At 48.3% G+C, this 24,910-nt stretch overlaps 4 protein-coding genes across 10 annotated transcripts; 2 read left to right on the top strand and 2 right to left on the bottom strand.

Annotated features, from left to right (window-relative positions):
- The first annotated feature begins 34 nt into the window (after positions 1-34).
- On the top strand, positions 35-4,548 carry LOC122364560 (uncharacterized protein SYNPCC7002_A1628-like). 4 transcript variants are annotated; one of them, XM_043335060.1, is made up of 7 exons: positions 35-373; positions 672-839; positions 1,156-1,323; positions 1,580-1,739; positions 2,957-3,150; positions 3,481-3,748; positions 4,081-4,548. In XM_043335060.1, the coding sequence occupies exons 2-7, from the start codon at positions 678-680 to the stop codon at positions 4,248-4,250; spliced, it is 1,122 nt and encodes a 373-aa protein (XP_043190995.1). In that variant the 5' UTR covers positions 35-373; positions 672-677; the 3' UTR covers positions 4,251-4,548. The 4 variants fall into 4 exon arrangements, with proteins under 4 accessions (XP_043190995.1, XP_043190996.1, XP_043190998.1 ...); XM_043335061.1 differs by lacking the exon at positions 1,156-1,323; XM_043335063.1 differs by having other exon boundaries at positions 35-839.
- Positions 4,549-5,417: 869 nt separating this feature from the next.
- Positions 5,418-15,565, top strand: LOC122364559 (ethanolamine kinase 1-like). Of its 3 annotated transcripts, XM_043335057.1 has the most exons (10): positions 5,430-5,450; positions 5,564-5,637; positions 8,047-8,259; positions 8,566-8,685; positions 11,034-11,168; positions 11,798-12,078; positions 12,377-12,603; positions 13,271-13,437; positions 13,745-13,836; positions 14,200-15,565. In XM_043335057.1, exons 3-10 carry the CDS (start codon positions 8,257-8,259, stop codon positions 14,291-14,293), a joined length of 1,119 nt encoding a protein of 372 aa, XP_043190992.1. In that variant the 5' UTR covers positions 5,430-5,450; positions 5,564-5,637; positions 8,047-8,256; the 3' UTR covers positions 14,294-15,565. The 3 variants fall into 3 exon arrangements, with proteins under 3 accessions (XP_043190994.1, XP_043190992.1, XP_043190993.1); XM_043335059.1 differs by lacking the exon at positions 11,034-11,168 and having other exon boundaries at positions 5,418-5,450; XM_043335058.1 differs by lacking the exon at positions 8,047-8,259.
- A 149-nt stretch (positions 15,566-15,714) lies between these two features.
- On the bottom strand, positions 15,715-17,490 carry LOC122364558. The gene is made up of 2 exons (XM_043335056.1): positions 16,185-17,490; positions 15,715-15,863 (listed from the first exon to the last, which is right to left on the bottom strand). The coding sequence occupies exons 1-2, from the start codon at positions 17,386-17,388 to the stop codon at positions 15,715-15,717; spliced, it is 1,353 nt and encodes a 450-aa protein (XP_043190991.1). The 5' UTR covers positions 17,389-17,490.
- Positions 17,491-18,013: 523 nt separating this feature from the next.
- LOC122364565 (ras-like GTP-binding protein Rho1) lies at positions 18,014-24,611 on the bottom strand. Of its 2 annotated transcripts, XM_043335076.1 has the most exons (6): positions 24,211-24,260; positions 23,705-23,986; positions 21,037-21,235; positions 20,571-20,771; positions 20,000-20,182; positions 18,014-18,530 (listed from the first exon to the last, which is right to left on the bottom strand). In XM_043335076.1, the coding sequence occupies exons 3-6, from the start codon at positions 21,190-21,192 to the stop codon at positions 18,492-18,494; spliced, it is 579 nt and encodes a 192-aa protein (XP_043191011.1). In that variant the 5' UTR covers positions 21,193-21,235; positions 23,705-23,986; positions 24,211-24,260; the 3' UTR covers positions 18,014-18,491. The 2 variants fall into 2 exon arrangements, with proteins under 2 accessions (XP_043191011.1, XP_043191010.1); XM_043335075.1 differs by lacking the exon at positions 23,705-23,986 and having other exon boundaries at positions 24,211-24,611.
- Between the last annotated feature and the right edge of the window lie 299 nt (positions 24,612-24,910).

Below are 24,910 nucleotides of genomic sequence, written 5' to 3'. Positions count from 1 at the left end.
TCTCCACCACTAAATTGATGTTGCGGGCCATGAACATGCATCTGAGCAAGCATCTGAGTCGTCCTGACGTTTGACCATAAGCTTTTAACACCGCCTGACTTGGAACTCAGTATTTGCTTGGCTGCTCAAAAATTACTTGTTGGCTTGTGAATCGATTTTGTTGCTTTATCTTATCAGTGTGCGATACACTGTGCTGAAAAATGATTAGCCGAATCACTTGAAATTGTGTCTATCGGCCACGCTACTGCTGCTTCGAATTTGCTAATTATATATTGCTAGTTTTTGTCTCACATACCTCATTTCTGAGAGCTGTCCTGGGTACAAATCACATCACAGTTACGTATGCTGGGCACCTAATTGTAACGGAACGTTATATTGTAATTCAGGGCTGCGGAGTCGGTGGATTTTCGGCGACTCCGACTCCGACTCCGACTTTAAAAAACCAGCTCCGACTCCGACTCCGACTCCGGGCAGAATTGTCGACTCCGACCGACTCCAACTCCCGACTCTGACTCCGCAGACCTAGCAGGGCTGCAGAGTCGACGGATTTCCGGTGACTCCGACTCTGACTCCGGCTCGGGTTTCTAAAATCAACTCCGACTCCGACTCCGGTCACAACTGTCGACTCCGACCGACTCCGACTCCGACTCCGACTCGACTCCGCAGCCCTGTATTGTATGACTACCCTTCAAAGCCATTATGCATTAGCCATGATGCAAACGGGTAGAAGTACGGCATTTATGGTGAAACTGCAATCTAAAAACATCAAACATATCAGATCTTGTTTGTCAAGTCTTGCGTCAGTGCTCAATAATTCCCTCTGCAAGCAACATCAGCATGTAGGTTTGGAACATTTTTGTTTATGCCTTGCAGCCAGTTTCCACATTTGTAGAACTGCCTTGTTTTTTTGTGTTTGAGTTGACCAGCACTGCTACCCGAAAAACATGAACTAATAGTTAATAAGCATTGTTGTGGGTCAGGATAATTAATTACTTCTAAAGCTAGTTTAAAACATCTACAGTTGTTTTACTGGCCTGTCTATTCTGCTGAGTGCTCATCCGTCATCCAGAGTAGAGTAAAACCTTGCTTTGCCACTCAGTTTTCTTTGTATGGCCTGGAAGGTCTGTGGTATCAATTATTGTTCCATTCCTACAGCAGCTACAGAATGGTGGTTTGGATCTTGAGAGGATCAGTGGCCTTCCCATTGTCCACCACCCTGGCTATGTGTGCCAGCTGCCTGCTGGGCACAGCTTTCCAATGGCAAAGTTCAACATGATCTTTGATCTGTTGGTGAAAGATGGAGTAATTGACAGCTGCAAACAGGTGTGTTTACCAGCATTCAGGTTGTAAATATGTGTGCAGAAAGGGTCATTTGTTGTTACATTGCTGTTGAACAATTTGTGTGATGGTATAGAAAACTCTTCTTTTAGGGTCATAGGTATGGAGACATGATCTTCTACCCTGCCAAAAGGCAAAAGGAATGTTTTTATGAACAACTTTGATAGGTAGGTATTTGACATTCTAAGTAAAAAATTATAGAACCTCTGCACAAGTGCACACCCTCCCAATGTTTCCACAGCTGCTTACACCAGAGGCTGTGTCCCGGGAGGTGGCGTGCCTTGTCCACTCTGAGGAGTATGTGGACAAGTTCTTCAATGGACACACTACCAGCCAGGAGCAGAGGGTTACCGGTATCCCGTGGTCGCCGGGCCTGGTCTCCAGGGTTCGATATGAAACCGGTAAGCTGCCGGTTTCCCGCTTCCCAGTGGAGACTATCCTATATTCCTAGTTATGACGAATGAAGATGGTTTTATTTCAGATGTGAATGCTCGTCAAAAATGTGTGATATTGACCGTTCTGCAGTCATAATCGTCACTAAGTATGACTGCTAACTGATGGTGTGACGATGACCGGTCGGTAAGTGATATTCCCCGACATGCAGGGCTGCGGACAGGGGCGGCGCTGACCTATTGAAAGTAGGTAGGCACTTGGTAGGTAAGGCAGAAAAGCTGAATACGGAATATGTAGATAAAAGGGGGAAAAGACAGTCTTATTGCTCAGTCGGGATGCGTCAAGCAGCGACAGCAGCGTCATCTACAACAACCATTAACTTAACTAGAGCTTACACGTCTGCCGCCAGAGACAAGCTAGTCTCCCAGTCGGAGTCTAGTTTGTCCAATATAGTTTTTAAGAAACAATAGAATAACACAACAGGCATAACAACGCTAGGTACCATAAACTAATGATAAAAAATTGATAACGTAAAATGTGTTTTATTTTATGATAAATGGACTTAATAAAAAGTCAAGTTTGAAAGTTAGAGGGTAGCACCTAGTCGATGTGCCGACCATCTAAACTTTTTCTACCAAAAGGCTCAATAGCCTCAACATGGCAATAGTCGGTAATCTAGTAGGACGAGGTAGGCACAATTAGGCAAAGGTTTTTGTCAAGTTGTTGTTATAATACGATCTTTGTTTGACGTTTTTTTGAAAAGTTTGGGCAATTCTCTTTCGTTTCAACCCATTTTAAAAAACGAAGAGAAAAAGATCTTAAACAAAAGCAATCAAACAATCAAAAGCCACAGTCTAGTGAGGGTGTAGACGCAGGGGAGACGACAAATGACGTAGGCACTGCCTACCTTGCCTATATGGGAGAACCGCCCCTGGCTGCGGAGTCGATATTTTCAGCGACTCCGACTCCGACTCCGGCTTTCACAAACCAGCTCCGACTCCGACTCCGACTCCGCAGACCTGGCAGGGCTGCGGAGTCGACGGATTTTCGTTGACTCCGACTCCGACTCCGGCTCGGGTTTCTAAAATCGACTCCGACTCCGACTCCGACTCCAGTCACAACTGTCGACTCCGACCGACTCCGACTCCGACTCCGACTCCGCAGCCCTGCCGACATGTTTGTCGTTAGACAGAGATCACTCGCCGCTCCCCGTCCCGTCCGCCAGGTGGGACGGTGCTGGCGGCGCGCGCGGCGCTGCAGCGTGGTCTGGCGTGCAGTACCGCCGGCGGCACGCACCACGCCTTCCCCGGCCACGGCTCGGGCTACTGTTTCCTGAACGACCTGGCGGTGGCGGCCCGACTGCTGGGCGCCGGCGATAACCCCCGTCGGGTGCTCATCGTAGACCTCGACGTCCACCAGGTGAGGAGTCGTCGGTGACCTCAGCTGACTGCCACATTGGGCGCCAGTGTCAGCACTGACCGAATACTGAATACGTGTCGGTTTCCGATCATCGATAAAACCGCTACCGGTGATTTTTTTATCGTCAGTTGTGATCTACCTATGTTATGCAGTTACCCTCAATAAAAAATTGGCTTCTTAGATGTTCTGTTTCAGCCAATTGCCAAGCAAATATAAAGCTAAAGAAACCAATTGGAGGAAAACCGACAGCCTTAGCCATCTCCCCTCCTCTAACCGGCAAACATCACCGACGTTGGGTGTTTCCCGACACTGACCGTCTTAAACCGACAGGGAGACGGCACCGCGGCCATCTTCGCCGGCGACGAGCGCGTGTTCACCTTCTCGGTGCACTGCGAGAAAAACTTTCCGCTGAGGAAGCAACGCTCAGATCTGGATGTCGGCCTTGACATGCACACGGCAGACGTCGCCTATATGGCAGCACTGCGCAATCATATGGCAGCACTGCTCGACCTCTTCCGGCCAGACTTGGTCCTTTATGACGCCGGCGTTGACCCCCATGTCAACGACGTGCTCGGCAAGTTGGACCTCTCCGACCAGGGTAGGTGTTTCAGTTTGACATACATCCGGGTGCTCTGACATAAGTTATTGTGGGTATATGTGCAGGATCTAATCCAAATAAGGTGGGGAAATAGCGCAGTTGGTAACTTTAGGTGCGGCATTAATCATTGTTGTTATCCCGGATCGTAAAATGAATGACATGAAAACGTAGGTCGTTTTCTTTCCGTGGTGTTTTACCTGCGTATCGCTGGTTTTACTTTTGTTTTTGATGGATCTGGTGATCGCATTAGGTTGACTAGTGACTACCCCTGCAGCTGTGTTTCGTTGACGGTGGAGTTAGCTGATAAGTGACTGTGTGTCTGACCCCGGCAGGTCTGTTCGACCGTGACTATTTCGTGATGAGCGAGACGGTCCGTCGAGGAATTCCGTGCGCTACCGTGATCGGTGGAGGCTACTCCCGAGACCTCTCCGAACTGGCCCGGAGGCACACGATAGTTCATCGCGCCGCTACTAGGGTGTACCAGGAGAGACTCGGCTCGTAAAGCCACTGGAGCATGCTCAACTCATCACTGCCTCGACCTACGGCCGCTGTGTACTTGGGGAGACTCAGTTATAACCTCATTGGACCGTGGCTCGCTGCGCCAAAAGCGCCTTGTGCTGGAAGCTAGTTATATGCGAAGTTCACAAAACCTGCAATCTGAAGATTTGGCTATTATAAATTCGGTCCAAGAGGTTCTGCTAATGTGACGTTATCAAAGTAATCCTAAGTGTGCTATTCTTGCATCAAAACTCGGCACCAAACGCTGCTAATATTTGGGAGCTCTAAAACTTTGAGGTCGGGTGCATGTATTTTGCTTGTGTTATTTTAGATCAGCGTTGTTGGACTCCGTGGGCTGTTTATCTGACGGAACTTTTTTTGTATTGACATGACAGTTCTCTCATTGTCAGTATGATAACATATAATGCTCCAATATTTTGAACATGTTTGTTGTGTTTGTTATTTTGTGAGGCTTGTGTGTTAGTAGATGGTATCTACCACCCAATATGTGCAATAATTGGGACAATTTTCCCTATTTCATAAATGGGATGGGTTTGACATTTACGACCGTAAGGCGTATAGATGACGGCTGTTTATACATAAGCAGTAAGCACGGCTGGAACGGTATCCGAGTCGGAAATGTGCGTGGTGTGCCTTCTGAAGCTGTTATCACAGCTTTTAAACCGTGTACCAGTGAAGTGTTTAATAGAATAAAACGAAGTGTGGTCTATTCCGTGCTTTTTACAAGTGTACAAGTGATTGCAAAGAGCATGACGTTCGTTGATATTGGCATCAGTGGGTGGTGACTTGAGATACGTTTATTTGGTCACACGAGTTTTGTTTTCAAAATGCTCTGAAGACCTTTGACCGAGACCTTAGTCCCAGTACCAATGGATAGCCTAAATGTGATTCTCATAACGGTAGGGTAGGTCACGACCTGTTCTTTGCACTAGAGCGTTCGGGGTTAACTTTTGAAATTTGAGATTGAAAGTGAACATATCGAAAAGACAGGCAAGGCCTACAAGGCACGTTCATTACAATTACGCCACCATTTACATATCGTTGTCTTTAATCTTTTTAATTGCTCGCCGATACCTTTGCTGCTTTATTACATTTCCTGCGCACCTTAGACGTACGTTTTTATGCTCGTTCTTACCTCATTTCAGTTTTTGCTATCCCAATCAGCGAATCAACTGAAGAAATCGTAAGTTTTGCTCGCGATCAGCTCTGAACAATCATTGGAGAGAACACAGCTTACTGTGCAACTTATTGAGGTAGGTGGGGTAGGTGGTAATTTGTTATTTTTTCTGTTTGCAGCAAGCTGAGAAAGGGAAGAAGAAGTGCAAGAGAACGACGAATTGACGCTGGGTCGATAGTTCTGCACGGCAACTGTAAGAATTAATAAATTAATTAATTAAACTGAATTGCAGCATGATGGGAATAATTAATAACAATTGATAAATGACTGCAATTTGAATTGTTGCTAAATAACTTCATGTTGTGACTTGTGAATTCAAATTGTGCAACGATAAACGATAGACTATAGTTAAGGTTGAATATCTTAAATAAGACCCTCTTGCAGAAGCTGGTCCCATTGCTTGGTCGGTAGGTACCTACTGGTAGAGCATTGGACTCTGTGTGGTGAGAGCATGTGTGGTGTTCCCTGTTATAACAGTCCGGGTTTGAAGCACGACAGGTGCTTGACGTTTATGAGCCCCCTGACAAGTAAAGTTGCATTTGTTGGCACTTGGTAGGGCCTTGTCAGGTGAATTCAGTTGGCGAAATTCAGTACAAATTCAGTATGGTCAAGCGTGCCCATTTTTGAGAACGCATTTGCATTCCATGTTTGGGAACAAACAAAAAAAAATATGGGAATGCTCTGTAGGCATTATTTAAAACAAGAAGAAGAACCATAAAAAGATGTCCAAAAATTATAAAACGATCGTGAACTGCCTGATATTTGTCTCAATATTGTTGGGAGAGAGTTAAATATTGTTAAGCTCAGCGTAGTTTCAAATTATTCCCCTATTTCTAAAACAGTCCACCGTCCGGACCATGTGCCCAAATTTGGGAACGCTTTTGTACGCTGGCATTGCCAGCGTTCCTCGTTATGGGAACGGCGTACCTATCCAAATTCCAAAATTGGGAACAATTTGGTAAATGTCAAGTTTAAGTCCTAAGAAGATTTCATTGATAAATTTTTCATATTTTTACATTATTTGACATCCTGAATCCAAAAATGATACTCATGTCTCGCAAATAAAAGAAAAAAACATAATCAAACCTGACCTAACCTTACCTACTTACCTATAACCTACCAACCTACAACCTACAAACCTACCCTAACCTAACCTAACCTACAAACCTACCTACCTACAACCTAAAACCTACAAACCTACAACCTAACCTAACCTAAAACCTAAAATTTTTGCTATTTCATATTTGTATCAACAGTGTCACAATTGTAGTTAGGACCTAAACTTGACATATACCAACAATTTCACCGACGCCTTTTGCGGGCTGTTTTCATCAACACGCATTACGTCCGACACCTCAACCCCGACACCTCAACCGCAACAATCATAAGATGACCTTTCCAGCAGCCGGCAGGACGGCCGCTTGCTTCTCCAAAAGTCGAAATCGCCAGGTCTTCTGCGCTCTCACTCCCGTCGATCCCGCAGTGGGCAAGCCCCCCTCCCCCCCCCCCCGGCAGGATTAAGTACTGCGCAACGCTAAGCGATGTTTAGCAAGGTCTTCCATGCCTAAATATCCGCCGTCCGCGCTGAGGGTGGAGGCATGTCAAACACCTGTCTGTTTAAAGGGACCCTCCCACCTATAAAAAAGTTAATGAATTGACATAAAAGTGATGTCACATGGACATGGTTCGGATTGAGCAAAAATGAATATCTACGAAATTTCGTCTCGATCGGCCCAGTGCAGTGGTTCCTGAGTTATAGAATGACAGGACTGTCATAGGCGACAACAGTCATGTGACCTCCCAAAGTCACCAAGGTCACCTGAGGTCACCATATTCGAAAGTTGAAATGGCTGATGAAATCGCATACGCTGAATCGACTGGTGGTGTTTTCGTCGCGATCGGCCCAGTAATTCTTGAGTTATAGAATGGCTGCAATATGCGACAACGGTCCCGTCATGTGACCTCCCAAGGTCACTGAGGTCACCTGAGGTCACCATAATCGAAACGGCTGACGAAATCGCATACGCTGAATCGACTGGTGGTGTTCTCGTCGCGATCGGCCCAGTAGTTCCTGAGTTATAGAATGGCTGCAATAGGTGGAAACGTAAAGTTGATCTTTCGAGGTCACCGAGGTCGCCTGAGGTCACCATATGCAAATCGGCTGATGAAATTGCACACGCTGAATCGACTGGTGGTGTTTCCGTCGCCATCGGCCGAGTAGTTCCTGAGTTATTGAATGGCTGCAATAGGCGAAAACGGAAAGTTGACCTTTCGAGGTCACCGAGGTCACTTGAGGTCACCATATTCGAAACGGCTGATAAAATCGTACCCCTGATTCGAATTGTGTTTTGTTCGTCCCGATCGGTTCAGTGGTTCCTGAGTTAGAGAATGGCTGCAAGGGTGGCGGTCGAATAGTGTTGTCCTGCATCAGCCGACTCAAGGCCTAGCTGACAAGTTGTGTTCATCTTGCTTTTTTCGGCTGTGACCTCCATTCTTTCTTTTGCTTTTCCTCCTTCCTCTTTCTTCTCACCATGCACCTGCTGTTCAATAAAGGTGTGACACTGACATCGGGCGCCCGGCCGCGCCATCTGCACATCGGTAGTACACAGCCGATAAATACGCGTCCGCTCGCGCCGTAAACACGGGTTCACGTCATGCCGCCCTCTGTCCGACCTCGCCGGGGGCGGCGGCGGCGGGCAGTCGGCTCCGTGTTTGTTTCGCCACCGGTGCAGAGCAGGCAACAGTGGCTCGGCAGTTTAGTACGGTGGTGTCCGGACTGCCTCACGCACGGTGCACCAGCTCATACTGCGGAATGGTGAGCGGCACCGCCGAGCCAGTGAGGGGTGGGTGAGGAGTGAGACGGATGGATGGGGAGCTGTCTGAGTCTGACTATAGTGATCTTGGTTCGGCTCAGCGGTAGGTTGCTTGAACCCCAGACACGTAATCCTGTCTCCTGTAGGCTGCCTGCTTTGAATTCGTCACTCCAGCCAATCAATTTCAGAGCGGTGCCACAATCTATTTGATGACGAGTTACATTATGTGTGGTGGTGACAGGTGAGACTACCAAGGATGTGATGTGGTGTCGTGACTCGTGGACTCAAAATTACTTTTGCTGTTTCAGGAAACGGTGACGATGAGGTCGTTTGAGATGGAGCTCGACCCGGCTGACTATGAGGCCGGCCTGCGTGAAATTGTGGCCGCCCTCCGTCCCGACTGGAACCTGGACAACCTGCGTCTGAAGGTGAGTCACGGCAGCTGGAGCCCGGATCAACTCACTATACTAAACACTATATCAACTCCTTTTGAAGGTAATTAACGTTGGTCAAAGCCTAGACAACATTGGTCTGAAGGTAAGTTACAGAATATCTGGCCAATTTCCGTCTGAAATTGAACAACGGCAGTTGGAGCTTAGACGGTCTCCGTATGAGGCCCGAGGCTGTTTTTTTCGCGACTGACCTAACTAAACACCTAAACCTAAACATAATATAATACAACTTTATACAATGCAGTGACGAGTTACATCCAGGCTCCACGAAGCCGTGACCCGTATGTCTCATCTCTCATCTCATATATTTAACACATTCATTCGAAACAGACAATCAGTGTCGCCTCGATTGGCGCAAAAGTGCCGGAGCACTTAACTCGGGGCGCCTCTCGAGTCCGCACAATCACACTGGGTGCCGCCCACAGCCTCGCAGCCACTGCCCGCCACCGCGCAGACCGCTCTCAATAGATGTAAAGGCGCCGGCGCCGAGGGCAGCGCTCTGTGACGACCGGTGTCAAAGGACTGGGCGCTAGGGATAGGTGGCAGGATGGGAAGGAGAGGCAAAACGTTTGGTGGCATGGATGAATTGGTACACCGCTCGTGCTACCTCGAATTCGTCCCCGGGTCGTACCGTATTACCGTGTAGTATGAAGTCTAGTTGTTCCTTTTGTGATAAATTGTGTATGTCAATGCCTGTTATACCATTTATTATGTTTGTCATTCTCTCTCTTTCTTGTGTGTACTTTGGACATTTTAGTAAGTAATGTCCTGTGTTCTCGTTAGTTCTGCCTTGACAGTGGTTGCAATATGGAGATTCAGTTTTTTGTATTTGAAATAAATGGGATTTTAACTCTGACATCCCAACCCTTAGACGTGTTAGAAGTGTATTTTCCATTTTCGAACCATAAATATAATACTTTGGTGGTTTTTCTATATGTAAGTGAGACTTGAGATGTTTTTTAAATGAAAATAAAGTTCTAGTCTCTCTCAAGTTCTGTGGCAGTTCATTTATTACTTTAATTGTACTGGGAAGAAACGAGTTTTTCAGTAGACAGGTTTTGGGATATATTTCCCTTCTGTTATTAGAGTTGCGAAGAAGTCGGTTGTTATTTCTTCGATCAGGGGGCAATAGTTGTTTGATATATGTTGGAGTATCGTCGAGCGTCAGTCGTTGGAAAAACACTATCTTATGCATTTCACGTCTTTTCTTTAATGAAGTCCATCCTAGTTCTCGTCTGAGATTGTCTGTCGGAGTTCTAAATAATGTCGCAGTCACAAGTCTGGCCCCTCTGTTCTGAAGTGTTTCAAGTCGTAAAATATCGTGTGCTGTTAGCAGTCCGTCGTAAATGATGTCCGCGTAGTCAAAATATGGCAATACATGTGTCGTATATATTTGTTGCAATAAGGTCCTGGGCAAGTAGGAAGCGATACGATAGAGTGGGCTAAGGGCAATGTTGACTTTTCTGATGATGTCGTTGATGTGCTCGTGAAACCTAAGGTCGTTCGATATTGTCAATCCCAGGTGTTTATGATTAGCAACAACTGGGATGGGCATGGCTGCAAATGTTAGTTTTGGTGGGATTTTCTGTTTGCGTTTTGTGAAATGCTGTTGGAGAGTTTTCCTTGGGTTAAATTGTATCATCCAGTTGTCACCGTACTTGTGGATTTCATTTAGATCTCTTTGAAGTGAGCTTTCAACTGTTTCTCTATTATTAGGAGAGTGTGGGGCTATCAGACAAGCATCGTCGGCGAAGAATAGCATTTCATTTTCGGTTTTTGTTGAAAGGTTATTTAAGTACATTAACGCTAAAAGGGGGCCCAAAACTGAACCCTGAGGGCATCCCGCTTGAAGTGGTCGGAGCGAAGATGTGGAATTGTTTATTACTACGCGTTGATGTCGATTTGTTAAGTATGAAGTTAGCCATGGTATAAGGTTTGCCAGACCGAATTCATGTTCACATTTGTGGAGAAGGCCCTTGTGCCAAATTTTCTCGAAATAGCGGCTGATGTCCAGATAGATAATGTTATGGTCCTTCCCGTCGTCAAGGTTTTCATATAACGAATGGGTTAAGTAGAAAAGCTGCAACTACTGCAATGTGATAAGATCCATTTGAATATGGGTCATTCAGTCGGTCCATGTGTTTTCCGTCAGTGCCGGTCCGTTTCAGATTCTGTCCCTGACCCTGTTTTGTATAGTGGGTACGCTGTCGCTGATGTGCGTGTGTTTATTCTGACGTGCCTGTGCGTCTCCATGTATTTATTTCGACATGCGTGTGCGTCTCCATGTATTTATTCCGACATGCGCGGCGTGTCCGTGCCGGCAGCCGTTCGCCGGTCTCACCAACACTCTGGTGAGCTGCTGTCACGCCGGCGACCAGGAGTCCACGCTGCTGTTCCGACTCTATGGAGACGGCACCGATCGGTTCATCGATCGGGACGCAGAGAAGCGCAACATGCAGGTCAGCAGGAGAGCGCTGGGGCCATTGTGGTGAGCCGGAATCATTAGTTAGTCACTGTAGTCACTGAGAGAGTCAACTGGATCACTGAGGAAGTGACCGGGGTCACTGAGAAGTCCCTGAAGCTACTGAGTGGAGCACTATGTAAGTCGCTGGCCGTCGAAAGCTATCCTAAGCCTACCTTTTCAACAACCCAAGGCTATTACGTCACTATCTTTGCGACCGATATCGGCCTGCAGCATCTATTGGTTTGCTCTACGTGGCCACAAGTGATGGCTTAAGATCAATTGGTTCTAATCCGATAATGCATCGTAAATAAACATCACTCGTCCATTGCATGGTGACTTGGCTGATAAGCACATCCTGACTGTTGCTGTCTGGTTCGTGGCAGTGGGTTCATTTAAAGCTAATTTTAGCAACGAATGTGATTTTTGAGATCGCCACGTGAACATTATCAGGGTCCACCGGGTCCCATCATTTCAACGTCTGGCACTTGGCTGTCTGCTGTTTATCATTAACATGCGACCTGTGTGAACCTGATCTGGACTAACCGGTGAGCCGGTTTCCACTCCCCTCCCCCTCCCCTCCCACTCCCCTCCCCCCCCCTGACATCCCTATCCGACGGTCGTCAGATGATGCACCGGGCCGGCTGCGCGCGTCCTCTAGTGGCCACCTTCTCCAACGGAATCGTGTACGGCTTCGAGCCCGGTCACACCGTCACCAAGCTCTCCGTACGAGCGCCGGATGTGTTCCCTATGGTTGCCGCCGCCCTGGCGCGCGTACACCGGATCACGCCGCTGGGACCGGACGCCGGCGACGGCAGCAACCCAGGCCGGTCCTGTCTCTGGGCCTCGCTGGACAAGATGATGGCCCTGGCGCCCACACAGTTTGATGATCCCCGACAGCAGAAGAGGTGAATATTGGGGAGAGGTCGGAGGAAAGGTTGGGGTGGGATGTGAGCTAAGGCGTGATGAAAACCAGTAGGCTGTAGGGTTGTGCTTGGTGCTATGCGGGACTGGTGAGAAGTATCAGCTAATGGACAATTTTGTTGTTTTTTACGTCCACTTTCTCGAACGATATGTTTCTGAAATGACATTTCTCTGCCAAGCGAGCGACATTTACAAATGTTTCCCTTCTGAACGGCTGTTTCCCCACGACTGTAGTGTGCCCGTGTGTCCCTTACTGACCCGTGGTCGGTGTCTCGCCCCTAGGTTCGTCTCGGAGCTGCGGTCGGCCGCCCAGCTCCGAACCGAGCTCCGCCAGCTGCGGGAGGAGCTGGAGGAGCTCGGCTCTCCCCTGGTGTTCTGCCACAACGACCTCCTGCTGGACAACATCATCGTGGCGGCCGGCGGGCGCGGCGTGAAGTTCATCGACTTCGAGTACGGCGGCGTCAACCACCAGGCGTTCGACATCGGCAACCACTTCAATGAGTTCGCTGGTGAGCCGCCGGCGGGAGGACGTGGGTCTAGTAACAGGATTTAATACATACTTTACGGTGCGTTCACTGGAGATTAACCGTGCGTTAATTCGAAGGTAGCCGTGCACCAATTTAAATTGGTGCACGCTCGTGCAGTGATGAATTTCTCGACTGAAGTTTTACTCGTGCATTAACACACTCGTGCTCCAATCCATCCACGTTGTGCGTTAAAACCATTTACACACGGGAAACCATGTGTTAATATATAATAATTTTTTCTTTTTTAATATGGCATGATGAATGGGAGCATGAGGGATATGCTGCAGACTCAGATGGCGAGATGGTGGCAGTTTGATACGCAAGCGTGTGCTGATAAAGCAGTATTCAAAGAGAGTGACGGTTAAATCGTCAGTCTTTTATAGAACGTGTCGTGTTTCTTAGCGCTAAACATTTCAGTGCTGAATGAGCTCTCACCTGGGAGCTATCATTCATTTTTGTGTTTCTTGGTAAATAAAGGACGCAGTGAGTTTCCTCCTGATCAAGCCTTAGACTGGAACACGTCTCAAGAGAGTGAGTTCCAACTAAATTGACCCGACCCCCCTACAGGCACTGAGGACTTGTAACTACCACAGCCTTTGATCTCGGATCAGGAGTGTTAGCTGATCTGACCCGACAGGTCCCTCCCCAGGCACTGAGGACGTCGACTACAGCCTATTCCCGGACCGGGAGTTTCAGCTGCGCTGGCTGCGGTGCTACCTCGCCACCTACCTCTCTCTGAAGCCTGGAGAGTCGCCTCAGCCAACTGTGGAGACAGTGGAGCCCACTGATCTGCAGGTGGAGACGCTATACGTGCAGGTCAGTACCGTTACCTGAAAGTGTGATGAATGGTTTGGGTGCATAAGGAAACGCTCTGCCCTACCCATGGATCAGCTAAGGTGCCATGATATGGAATATGGATGTATCGGGGATGGCTGTCTTCGAAACGCTCGAACCAAGGTCAGGAATAAATTTCGATTACAATGTTAGCGAATTAAACAAATCTGGCTTGGTGTCTCAAAAAAGCAGAACCACATTTATTTTGGACTTTCCTGCTTATATCAGCCAGGGTTTTACAACGCATGAAGCACTTCAGTACGTATGACATTGTCGTGCACTGTTTCAGGCCAACAAGTTTTCGTTGTTGTCGCACTTCTACTGGGGCGTCTGGGCGCTGGTGCAGACCCGTTTCTCAAACATCGACTTCGACTACCTCGAGTGAGTATGCCCTCTCTGGGGCTCTGGTATCGAGAGACTTTCTGAGGTACGGTGTTCTAGGATATTAATAAAGCTCTGATCATTGCTCAAGTGTACCAACCTTGCAAACGTGAAGTTTATCTCTTGAATTGCATATTCACAGACGTCTTGTTTTGCTTCTGCGTCGTGGCTAACCCTTGTCTTGCTTCTTCAACGTCTTTGCGTCTTTCTTTGAATCAACGAAGAGTTTTGTTTAAAAAGTTTTAGTGCACCAATGGGCAATGTCCATAATCCCTAGCAGGTGGTCTCCTAACTTGACCACTCCGTGTCGTCCCCCCATCAGCCGCCATCTTTGGTCCAATGACGTCATCATGTTGTGGCCAGGTACGCCATCACCCGGTTCTCCGAGTACGACCGGCGCCGGGAGCAGCTGAGGTCGCTGGTCTTGCCGGTGGGGAACGGAGTAAAACAGTCGTGAGCAGGCTCTCCGCCCCGGTACAGTGGGAACTGGAACCGGAGGATAAGCTGGGTGTAGGATAAGCTGGGTGTGAGTACTGTGCAGCGCGCGTGCCTCCGCGGACAGACAGCATGATCCCGGTGCCCATGCAGCAGTGGTGTCAATGGTACGCGGACCACAGGTGGTTCTACTCCGCTCTGGAGATTGGCCGAGTCGCCATTTTGCCGTTCGAGGCCAGTATCGAGATACACCGGGTCTGCTAGCAGATCAGACTACATACATCAGTCGTCTTTTGGGCAGTTGTATTATGCAGGGGCCCGGTGTTTGGACCAATCACAACTCGTTCGATTCGTGATAAATACCTTTTAGCTTGAGTTGTGCTATCCTAGGATGCGCTGTATCGACGAGTGTTTTATGTTGTGAGACCAATTTTATTCGCCTTCGGTTGTTTTACCGTGCCCTGGGGTACTTCTATTGGACCTAGGGACCTGCAATACACACCAGGGCATTGTGACTCTTGTCTGGCCCTGCTGATCTGATTTTCATGCATGATGGCAGACCGTTATCGAGCTCTGATCCGCATATGATTGCATGATAGGAGTGCAATATTTGGTGCAGAATTATTATGGGGCATGCCTTTGGCGTTTGTTGGTTCATCGCCTCTTAGTTTGTTGACGGCAATTGTACGATAGGCTGCTAACTCGAACGAGCCCAGACCCTGATTTGTCACATAATGTTGGAGCCTGGAGGGACATGATTCTGCTCAGGTGTCAGCTGCCAAAATACAGCATAATTGCTTCAGTACAACCTGGCCTGCGAAGTTATCTTGGGCGACATATCTTGTATAACTAAGTCGGGCTTTTATTCATATTAGCGTGCTTTCTTGTGCATTTTTAATTACTTTTATTAAAAGAGAGTGTCACATGAAATGATTTTGACCACGATCTTCACTACTGTCAAATAATACTATTTCAAATATGAGTTACATTATCTTGAATTGATTTAAAGTGTCCTGAACAACTGACGGCCAAAACCTCTGTGGGAATCTGCGTTTTAATGTGTGCCTCCATTTTTCGTTGGCCGTTGCTAAGATGCTACCTGTGGGGCGTGTGTTGTGTGGCTATTGATATTACTCAGCGTAGTTTTAGCTGAAGTGGACGGCTGGGGCTCAACCATTCCAGTGGAATTCGGCACTCGTGTGATTGACTGTATTGTGGAATGCACCCAGTGACCAGACCAGGGACTCATTCGTGATCCGATATTCTTGTATCAATACAAGGTAATGATCGACAAGTGGTTATTATCATCTGGTTGTTACTGATCATCAAGGTATCACCGGCATTCCCCCTTCCTATCAGCACACCTCGTGGCTCTATCGTCTATTGATTTCATATCACGTGACGTCATTCTTCACCGTGACGTCACCTACAGCATCTCTCCGGTCAGAGGACGCCCGCCTCCTCCATCTCGTCCAGCAGCTCGAGCAGCAGCGTCTCCAGCTGCGTGTCTGAGGTGGGCACAGACATCGCCGCCACCAGTCGGTCCACCAGCTCCTGGGGTGTGGCGCCCTCCGGTGCTCCACTCGTAGCGTCTGCCGAGGAGAGGGAAGGGGTTACTGAGGGTGGGGCAGCGGTCGGTTCCTAACAGAGTTGAGGGGAGACTGAGTGGTGCGTACTACAGCATACCAGACTAGACAGCTGGAGCCTGGGTGAAAAATGCAAACATTGGCGAAGTCTAAAATACGACGTCGGAGAGAATTGTATGCTGGTTGCCTAAGCGGACCTTGCAGTGTATCATTTGCAAAGTGGCTCAGGAGCACTGCATTGCACTCATTGCACTCATTGCACTCATTGCACTGCACTGCAATGAGAAAATCGTGAGAGCTTAACAGGCCAATTGGACTTCGACTTACCGGCATCAGCGAGCGGCAGCACCACGTCGAAGATGACCCTGATGAGGGCGGCCTTCATGGAGCTCCGGTAGTCGTCCCGCAGCCGCTCCCAGCTGCCAAGGCCCAGCTGGTCGGCGCTGAGGCCGGCTGCCTCCAGCGCCGCCGCCAGTCGGCCGTGGAAGTGACGCAGCACGCCCTCTGTGTGCCGCCGCCGGAACTGCCGGTCCGTGTTGTTCACCAGAACGGAGAACAGATCCACCAGGAAGTTACCGAAGTGGCAGTGCTGCCAGTCGAGCAGCATGACGGCGTCAGGCGCGCTGTCGTTCTCAGACGGGTAGCGGAACATCATGTTGAGCTTCCAGAGGTCTCCGTGGCAGATGGAGCGGAGCCGCCCGCCCGCGTGCATCCCCTCCACCATCAGTTCCCGTGCAGAATCCAGCAGCGTCTCCAGCTTGGCGGCTGCGGCGCGCCGCTCCGGGTAGTGGCGCAGGAAGCCGATGTAGCCCAGGAGGCCTGCGCGGATCAGGTCGACCTCCATCCGCGGCCCGGCCCACATGGAGCCGATGTTGAGCAGTGGATGACGCAGCAGATCGGCCGGCGGACCGCCGCGCTGCTGAACCACCAGTCCGGCGGCCACCACCTCAGCCAGAGCGGACACCACCAGTAGCACATGGTGCTCGTCCAGCCGACTGGTCGCCGCCGGCATACGGTATCCCAGCGCGCGCAGGTCATCCATGGCCATGACGACACCCCCTCGGCCGTCCGTAGCTCCGTGGTAGTAGCGCGGCACTGCCAGTTCCCGACCCAGTGCAGACTCCAGCGCCGGCGCCAGCCGATCGTAAAACAGAATCTCACGCTCGTAACAGCGCGTGGCGAAGCAGAAGAAGCGGCCGAACGGGTCGTCGTGCGGGAGTTTGACGATTAGCCTCCTGTCGTCCTCTTTCCGCTCTCCGTCAGCGGGATCAGCGTGTCGGGTGACGTGCACGGCGTACACAGCAGTGGCGTAGTTTGTCCCCGGCTCGGCACCGGCAGTCACTGAGAACTGCAACTTACCGGGGGTGGACGGGCCCGAGCGCCGGCTCAGCACAAACTCCAGCCATTCGACGGTGATGTCCTCTCGACCGGCGGGAATCAGAAGAGCCAGCGTGCCGTCTGGATCAGCAGGATCGGGGCGGTCTCTTGTAGTAAGGTCGGTGACCGTGTCACTAGAGTCAGGGAGACCCATGGTGGGTGAGATGATTTTACGGGATGTGATCGGGGCTCACTCAGTAGCTGGAGCGGACAAAAATGGCTAACAACCTCCAACGAGACAGTACCAACGGAGGACTGTGGGGTGAAATGAGCAGCTGGAGGAGTGAAGTCGGACCCCCTAATCTGATTGACGTCACGAAGGGGCAGGCGGCACAGCTGGGCAGGTGGTTGGTCAGGGGCGGACCCAGCGAGGCACCAAGAGGACCCCGGACAGCACATCCCAAGCTGGGTGATGAACAACGCTAGCCGTTCTTCCCATCCGACCGTTCTCCACCACCGTCACACAAGACCGTCCTTCCACTGCGTGGATGGATAACAACTGTTACGACTGGTACTTATATCATTCGCCGTAACAAAAGTGCTAGTTGCTACCACTGCCGCCTCTGAGTGATAGCCTTTCATTACTGTGATTACCCCGGACCAAGTGGCTCGATGTGAACGTAATCATTCAGATGCTCGTGAGCAGCGCCCCCCTCGTTTGACGGCTCCGACAGCTGCTTCGGGCGCACGCATCGAAATGCACCGAAACCCTAACGGTATATGTGGTGTTAAGTGATAAATCAATGCAAAGCTTCCACAAAAAAACACAACACATTTCATGGTTTTAAAATAAATTTATTGGTACGAAGGATCCATGGAAATATCAAAACATCTCAGCATCTCGCCGCAGTTGTGACAAAGCGCCGCATACGACTAAACGGTAGTTTTGGATATATACGGAGGATACTGATTACACAATGCCACATGCGCGTCGGTCGTGCGCGGTGCGGAGACAGCGGCTGACTCGTGCTCCCGGTTCTCTGCCTTCCTCCCTTCCTTCCTCTCTCTCTGTAGCTCGCCGGACTTGGAACAGGTCACAGCGGCACTGCGTGTAGCTGCAGCGCCTAAGCAGCGGACAGACAGCGCGAGCGAGCGGGCGGGGCGGGCAGCGCGCGAGCCACTAGCGCGGGTACAGATACACGCGGTACGGGGCTGGAAGCGGCGGCCGCCGCGCGCACTCGCCGAATTATTGAATCAGAGCGCGGCCCCGGGCGGCGGCGGTGAAGGCGGCCGAGCGAGCCACGCACACAGCAGCGCCTACAACAGCCTACAGTGGTTCTTCTTCTTCTTCTTAACCTGCAACGACAACGGCGGCCGGTCAGTGAGTGGCCAAAGAGGTACCAGCATTCTGATCACACGGAAGAATGTCGGCGGTGTATCATACAACCGAGTCAATCCAAGCAATTTGAAAAGACAAAGTGCTATCAAAATTTCTGGATGAAAATAATGAACTGACGTGTCACGAAGAAAGCCAAACAATGTGAGCAATGAGCGTTCCCTACAACGTTACTCAGCATAATACACGCTCAAATACGAATTAGGGTGTGTTAACCCGCGCCCCGTAGGGCTACCGGCGGACCCTACCACCCGTAGGGGGGGGGGGGGCGTTTCGGCCCCCCTAAGATCTCGGAAATTTACCGGCCGATTTTCAAAATTCAAACGGCGTTCGATAGCCCCACCCGGGAACTACCTTGTGACCAATTTCATTGACCTAGGTCAAACCGATGACGTCACAGGTCAGGTCAAAGGTCAGATTTTCACCGTTCACAGGCATTTCAAGAAATGTGTTGTGAAATCGAGTAAATTGGTAATTTATTGAAAACCATCGATGGTACATTGTTCGTCAAACACATACTTTGCTATCTGAGGTCACTGATACCAGGTCAGGTCACAGCGAGGTCAGGTCACCGGGGGTCACAATATGAAAGTGTCGTGTGCGGTGTGATACATGTTTTATGGTCCATTTTACATGACAAATGCGATTATGTGGGTTAGGCAGCCTTTGGGGCCAGCCTAGGTCACGTTTTGGTGAAGGTCAGGTCAAGGTCAGGTCAAATTAGGTCAAATTTCAAAGTTGATATTTTTGCATAAAATGGGTATCCATTCGATGCAGCTCGTCACGGGGAGTCTAATGGTGGTCTTTGTTTTGCTCTACGATGTCTAGAATTGCCAAAAATTGAGTTTGAAAATTTGACGTCATCATTTTTGAACAGCTTTTCGCTATAACTTGGCCAAAAAAACGAGGTATCGATCTGAAATTTGGTATGTAGATAGAAGACGGTAGGTACTATCACATATATTCCAGTTTTTTCGAAACTCAAATTTTTTTTTTGGATTTTTCGGCTAATATATTCAAAAAAATGCTTTTATGATTTTTGGGGGTCAAAACTCAAAAATTTCAAAAATCCGAGATAGCAGTTTTGTAGCCCTGTCAATTCTACACCTTTTCTGTCTTGATCGTTTTTCTGTATCTTCAAAGCTGTAGGCCTGACAGGTCTTCTTGCAAATGTCTTTTTTCGGTCGAAAATGACAAAACATGACGTCATTCTGACGTCATTTGTGGCCAACCTACCGTAGCCTCTGAAATAATTTTTGGTCACAATGTGTAAAATTGATGCCCGGAGGGGTCCTGAAAGTTTGGTGGCGATATCTCCAGCCGTTTACGAGATATCGACCGAAAAGGACAGGGGGGGCCGTTTCGCCCCCCCCCCCCTACGGGGCGCGGGTTAAGATCCTGGAACCACCCCGACCCGTGAGATTCTGACCTGCAAGGCAGCTCTGGTGGCTGTCTCAAACACCTCTCGCACGCCCTCCTTGCTCTTGGCCGAGCACTCGAGGTAGGCGAAGGCGCTGATCTTTTCGGCCATGGTGCGGCCGTCCTCCGACTTCACCGGCTCCTGCTTCATCTTGCTCAGCTCCTTGATGGTGTTGGGGTCGTTTCGCAGGTCCTGCCGGCCAGCGCACACACGTCAGATCAGGTTAACGGGGAGTTCGCCGGAGAATATGTAATCAGCGGGGCGGGAAACATTCCACCGTGACTGTGACTGACCTGGCAAGAGCGACAACAAAAAAGATTAAAAATTCATATTCAGAAATTAATAAGTACCTATGATTTATGCAGATGACAGGCTTCATTCCCTTTTTACGCTTCCGAATCGGTACGCGAGAGAAACTGAAAAATATGCACTGAAACTTCATGACTTTCAGCGAAAGATTTTTCCATAATTTCAATAGGCGATCGTATTGGTGAGTTTTCCATAAGGGTAAACATGTGGTGCCTGCTTCAACACACATTGAGTATTGACCATTCGTATCAAATCTCGTTCGCGTTCCCACCTTTTTGTTTCCGACCAGAATGATGGGCACATTTGGGCAGAAGTGTTTGACTTCTGGTGTCCACTTTTCGGGTATGTTCTCCAGCGAGTCGGGCGAGTCGATGGAGAAACACATCAGGATGACGTCCGTGTCCGGGTAGGAGAGCGGCCGCAGCCGGTCGTAATCCTCCTGTCCGGCCGTGTCCCACAGCGCCAGCTCCACCTGGTGGCGACACGGAGAACTGGCGTCACGGGCGGTCCGCGGTACACACAGCGACGGTCACGGTCGGTGGTCCACGGTAGATACATAGCACCAGTCACAGAGCTTGAACGTAACCATACGTCCCGGGAGCAACCGAGGGGCATCCGACCGTCCTGGGCGATACTCGCTACCTACGTCAGAGACACGGACAGCTGGGAGAGTAAGGCAGGAGACACAAAACCCCCCTCCGGATAAAGCCAATGACACCGGGTCCCAGAGCACGCACCTGTTTACTGTCCACCTCGATGTCGGCCACATAGTTTTCGAACACGGTCGGCACGTACACCTCGGGGAACTGGTCCTTGCTGAAGACGATCAACAGACATGTCTTTCCGCAGGCACCGTCGCCGACGATCACGAGCTTCTTACGAATGGCGGCCATCGCCTACAGCAGGAGGCTGCCCGGGCGCCAGGTGCGTGCCAGCCTGTTGAACAATCAGTACCATTAGACCATGTTCCTACAATTAGACCAAACTGTTGTTGAACATCCATGTTCCAGATTAGACCATGTTCCATGTTCCTGTAGCAGGCACTGATGCAAAACTTCCATGCTGGTGTTGGGGTATAGGTATCATCATCACTGCACCTTTTAAGTGAATATCATTAATTAATTCATACTTGTTCCAAACAGCACCTCATTAAAAACGTTTACCGACGCCCGACAGTAGGTAATCAAATCAAAGGTCACAAAAAAATTCCTTGAAAAGTTGCATAATCACTCTGATCCATCCTACTGCGCCATTTTAGTTAGCACCTATAAGTACCTGTGCTTCTGCTTCAAATACGTCCTACTGACCCACTGTTTTCTTTGACATCTTCAGCTAGATGTAACATGACCTCATGTGAAGGTACCAAAGAGTGGAATGACTCAGCTAGGTTTTGATTTAGGCTAAGGCAAGGTTTGGCTAGGTTTTAGTTCAGGTCAGGTTAGATCAGGTTAAGTTAGGTAGGGTTAGGTTAGATTTAGTACAAATTACATTAGTTGTTTCATGTTTGTCCACACTAGAATCTTAGAACACATGTGATTGGCTGTAAAGCTATTGGCTAGTGATACTATTTTATATTCAGTTTGTTTTTAGATAAAGTAGTCACGTAGTGAGCAATCTTCATTCACTGTTTATGCCTCCTTAGTTTGTAAGCATGACTGCCAATTTTGCTAAATATGGAAACTAATTACTAGTGTATATCAGCATATCACTGGAGATTAGCATAGTTCACACAAATTCAACCAATGTAAAGATTGAAAAGGAACTGCAGCATGCTGATAAAAGAATATTGATAAGCAACAGCACTGAATCATTTATGGAGCAACAATGCACCTGTAATTTCACTAGAACAGTGTCTGTTTTCCATCAATAATCAATGCAATATGCATCACTTTTTGTGGTATTTGAGCTTCTTCAATCAGTACCTAGGTAATTAATAATTATGCATGCTTTTTCTAGTAACTGGCCATATAAGACACAGCTTTGAGCTTTTTACTCCTCAAAGGGGCTGTATTAGTGATTGCACCTCATAAGCTACATTCCAGGTAGGTATGCAATGAGATATGCAGCAGTTATCAGTATGCACAGTGCTTCAAACAATGCTTTTGCTATAAGTTGTTTGCCAACAATGCACTCTGGATTTAGAACAAATAGGTACCACATCAGTAAACTACTGCAAAATCATATCCCTGTTCCTCTGTACAAAACCAATCTACTTTATTGAGAGCATGCAGCCTGTTTCACTGTGAAATATTTTGAAATATTATTCCACGATGCTTGCACAATAGGCAATAGGCATCATTGCGCAAAACAAGGGGCACAGCTTCCAGAGTAAGATGTCACAGCAGAACATTTTGCCACAAAATGGCATGATGTATTTTTGTGATTCTGATTGTTTTGCTACTCAATATGGTGCACCAAGCCATTGAACTGTGGCATGTTTCTTCCTTGAGCAGATGTAATGGAAGATGCAATAATGTGAAAAAGGCAAGATGCCACCGCACGGACACACAATACATTTAAGAAACCAATCGCTGTGCTGAATAATGTATTGTAGTGGTATTTGTGTGAAATCATTCCCCATTGATGATAATCAAATATATATTGCTGCTCTGCAGAATACTCTGCACTCAGTAGGGTGGACTGTGAAAACAGGGCACCTGGAGGCTGGAGCAATTTGATCAAGGCTTCATTCCTTCAAGGATTCAAGGCTCATGAAATTCCCTGGCACAAAGCATGTGATTATTAGCCTGTGGAAGGCACGGGAAGGAGGGGAATTTCTTAGTCATCATGTGACTAGACATCCCCTTGGGCGCACTGTTTTCACTATCCACCCTCTGTAGGGGCATTTCACAGAATATCCTGCCATCACCATTTATGGTCTGTGACATCACCAAGATGGTGATGTCAGAGCTGTCTGCCAGGGTGGTGTTTCACTGTCACTGCCAGCGCATTTCGCTAGCTGACGTCACACTTGTGGTACCTAAGGCCTGGTCGGAATCGGCTGACAGAACTTTGTCAGCCGAGAATAAGCCCCGCCCACACCGCGCTGCTGATGGGCTTGTTCATAATCGGCTGACAGGAAACGTCAGCCAGAGATGGCGCTCGACAGATAGGGTTGAGACTTGAGGAGAGGTAGCATTTTCGCGCTTTTTTCAACGACAATCTTCCGTTACATAATATTTCTGAGGTTTATTTGCAGAGGCTATAGAAAAAAATTGCAGGATTGATAATTGAAGCGGTGCTGGCATTTCGATTTGCAGGTACTGTTTTCAGGCTGACTCGCACATTGCGCCATGAAAAAGAAATAATTACTATCTTTTGCGAAAAATATTAAATACAAAATACGTCAAAAACATCGTATATAAAAACTAACCATCTGCACTATAAAGCTGCGCTTTGACTTACATGCGCCACTTTCGAGCCACTTTGAATTTCGGCTGACGTGCTGCTGCCCTCTCCCAGCAGCCGAAAAGCCGGCTGTCAGCAGTGGTATGACGTCACAGTGCGGGAAGGTGTGATACGTCATCAATACCTCAACCAATCAGGGGCTTGGATCTCAGCTGACAACAGCACAGCAGCCGATTCCGACCAGGCCTCTCGTGTTGGAGCTATGGGCTTGTTGATGTTTCCATGGAAACCCAAATTGCCAAGTGTGCTGGCTGGCAGCATCAGTGAAACACCACCCAGCTGTGAAACAGGATCATGATATTAAGACCTAGTTTCGCCAATGCTCCGACGATCTCAGTGTGGAATTATACCTACATGAAACCTATGACAATGAATCATCCATCTCAGAAGAGGCGAAAACGGCGCAACAAAAATAGGCGACCACCATAAACCGGAAGAATTCCGACACCGTCAAAACGTGTCTCATACAACGTTTTCATTTGATGTGATAAATTCAAACTCACCAGTTTCTATGAAGACCCGATAGAAACAAAAAAAATATCGGCAATCCCACTCCCAAACAGTTCACAAAAGCCACACCTCAACAATCAAGGCTCATTTTCCGTTACCATTAGGTATGTGCCAAAAGCATTAAAAGCCAGTGACGTCATTACACAAGTGACGTCAATTGAAAAACTCAGTCGAGAAAACTCGACAAAATCATGTAGTTATGATTTGCTTCATATATTTTCTTGGCTTTTCTCTAGCTACTGTGCCTTATTCTCCCTGACACAAGAAGTCTTAAGATACAAAGTTCATTTAATTTTTCAATGAATTACGTCATATACGGTGTCACCATTTAAAAGGCTGAAAAATCATTACATCATAAGATCTGTGGGCTCGTCACAAGTTTGATAAAAGTTTGGAATCAAGAGTTCTAGTTTGCAGAGTCCCTAGCGGCGTTATGCGGAACTAGGTGATAATTTGTTCAAAATCCCTTGCATTTATATATATTTAGAATCACAATGGCTTTATTGTTTATGTACAAAAAATGTTTAACTTTCTTTTTTAATCAAATGAAACTGCGATCTCGTACCAACCTAAACTAGTAAAATAAATCGCGGACGCATGGGGAAAGAAAGATCCAGCGGGCTTGATCTAGCGTGAATCTAGACCGTGGGAGGAGAGGGGGTGGGGTGAGAACTCAATATACCCTGGGGTGGA

Source organism: Amphibalanus amphitrite, unplaced genomic scaffold (genome assembly GCF_019059575.1).
Source record: "Amphibalanus amphitrite isolate SeventyFive unplaced genomic scaffold, NRLGWU_Aamphi_draft 000683F_arrow, whole genome shotgun sequence".
In the NCBI taxonomy this organism is placed as follows: Eukaryota; Metazoa; Arthropoda; class Thecostraca; order Balanomorpha; family Balanidae; genus Amphibalanus; species Amphibalanus amphitrite.
Note: the sequence above shows the minus strand (reverse complement) of the source record. Positions and strands in the feature narration are given on the sequence as shown.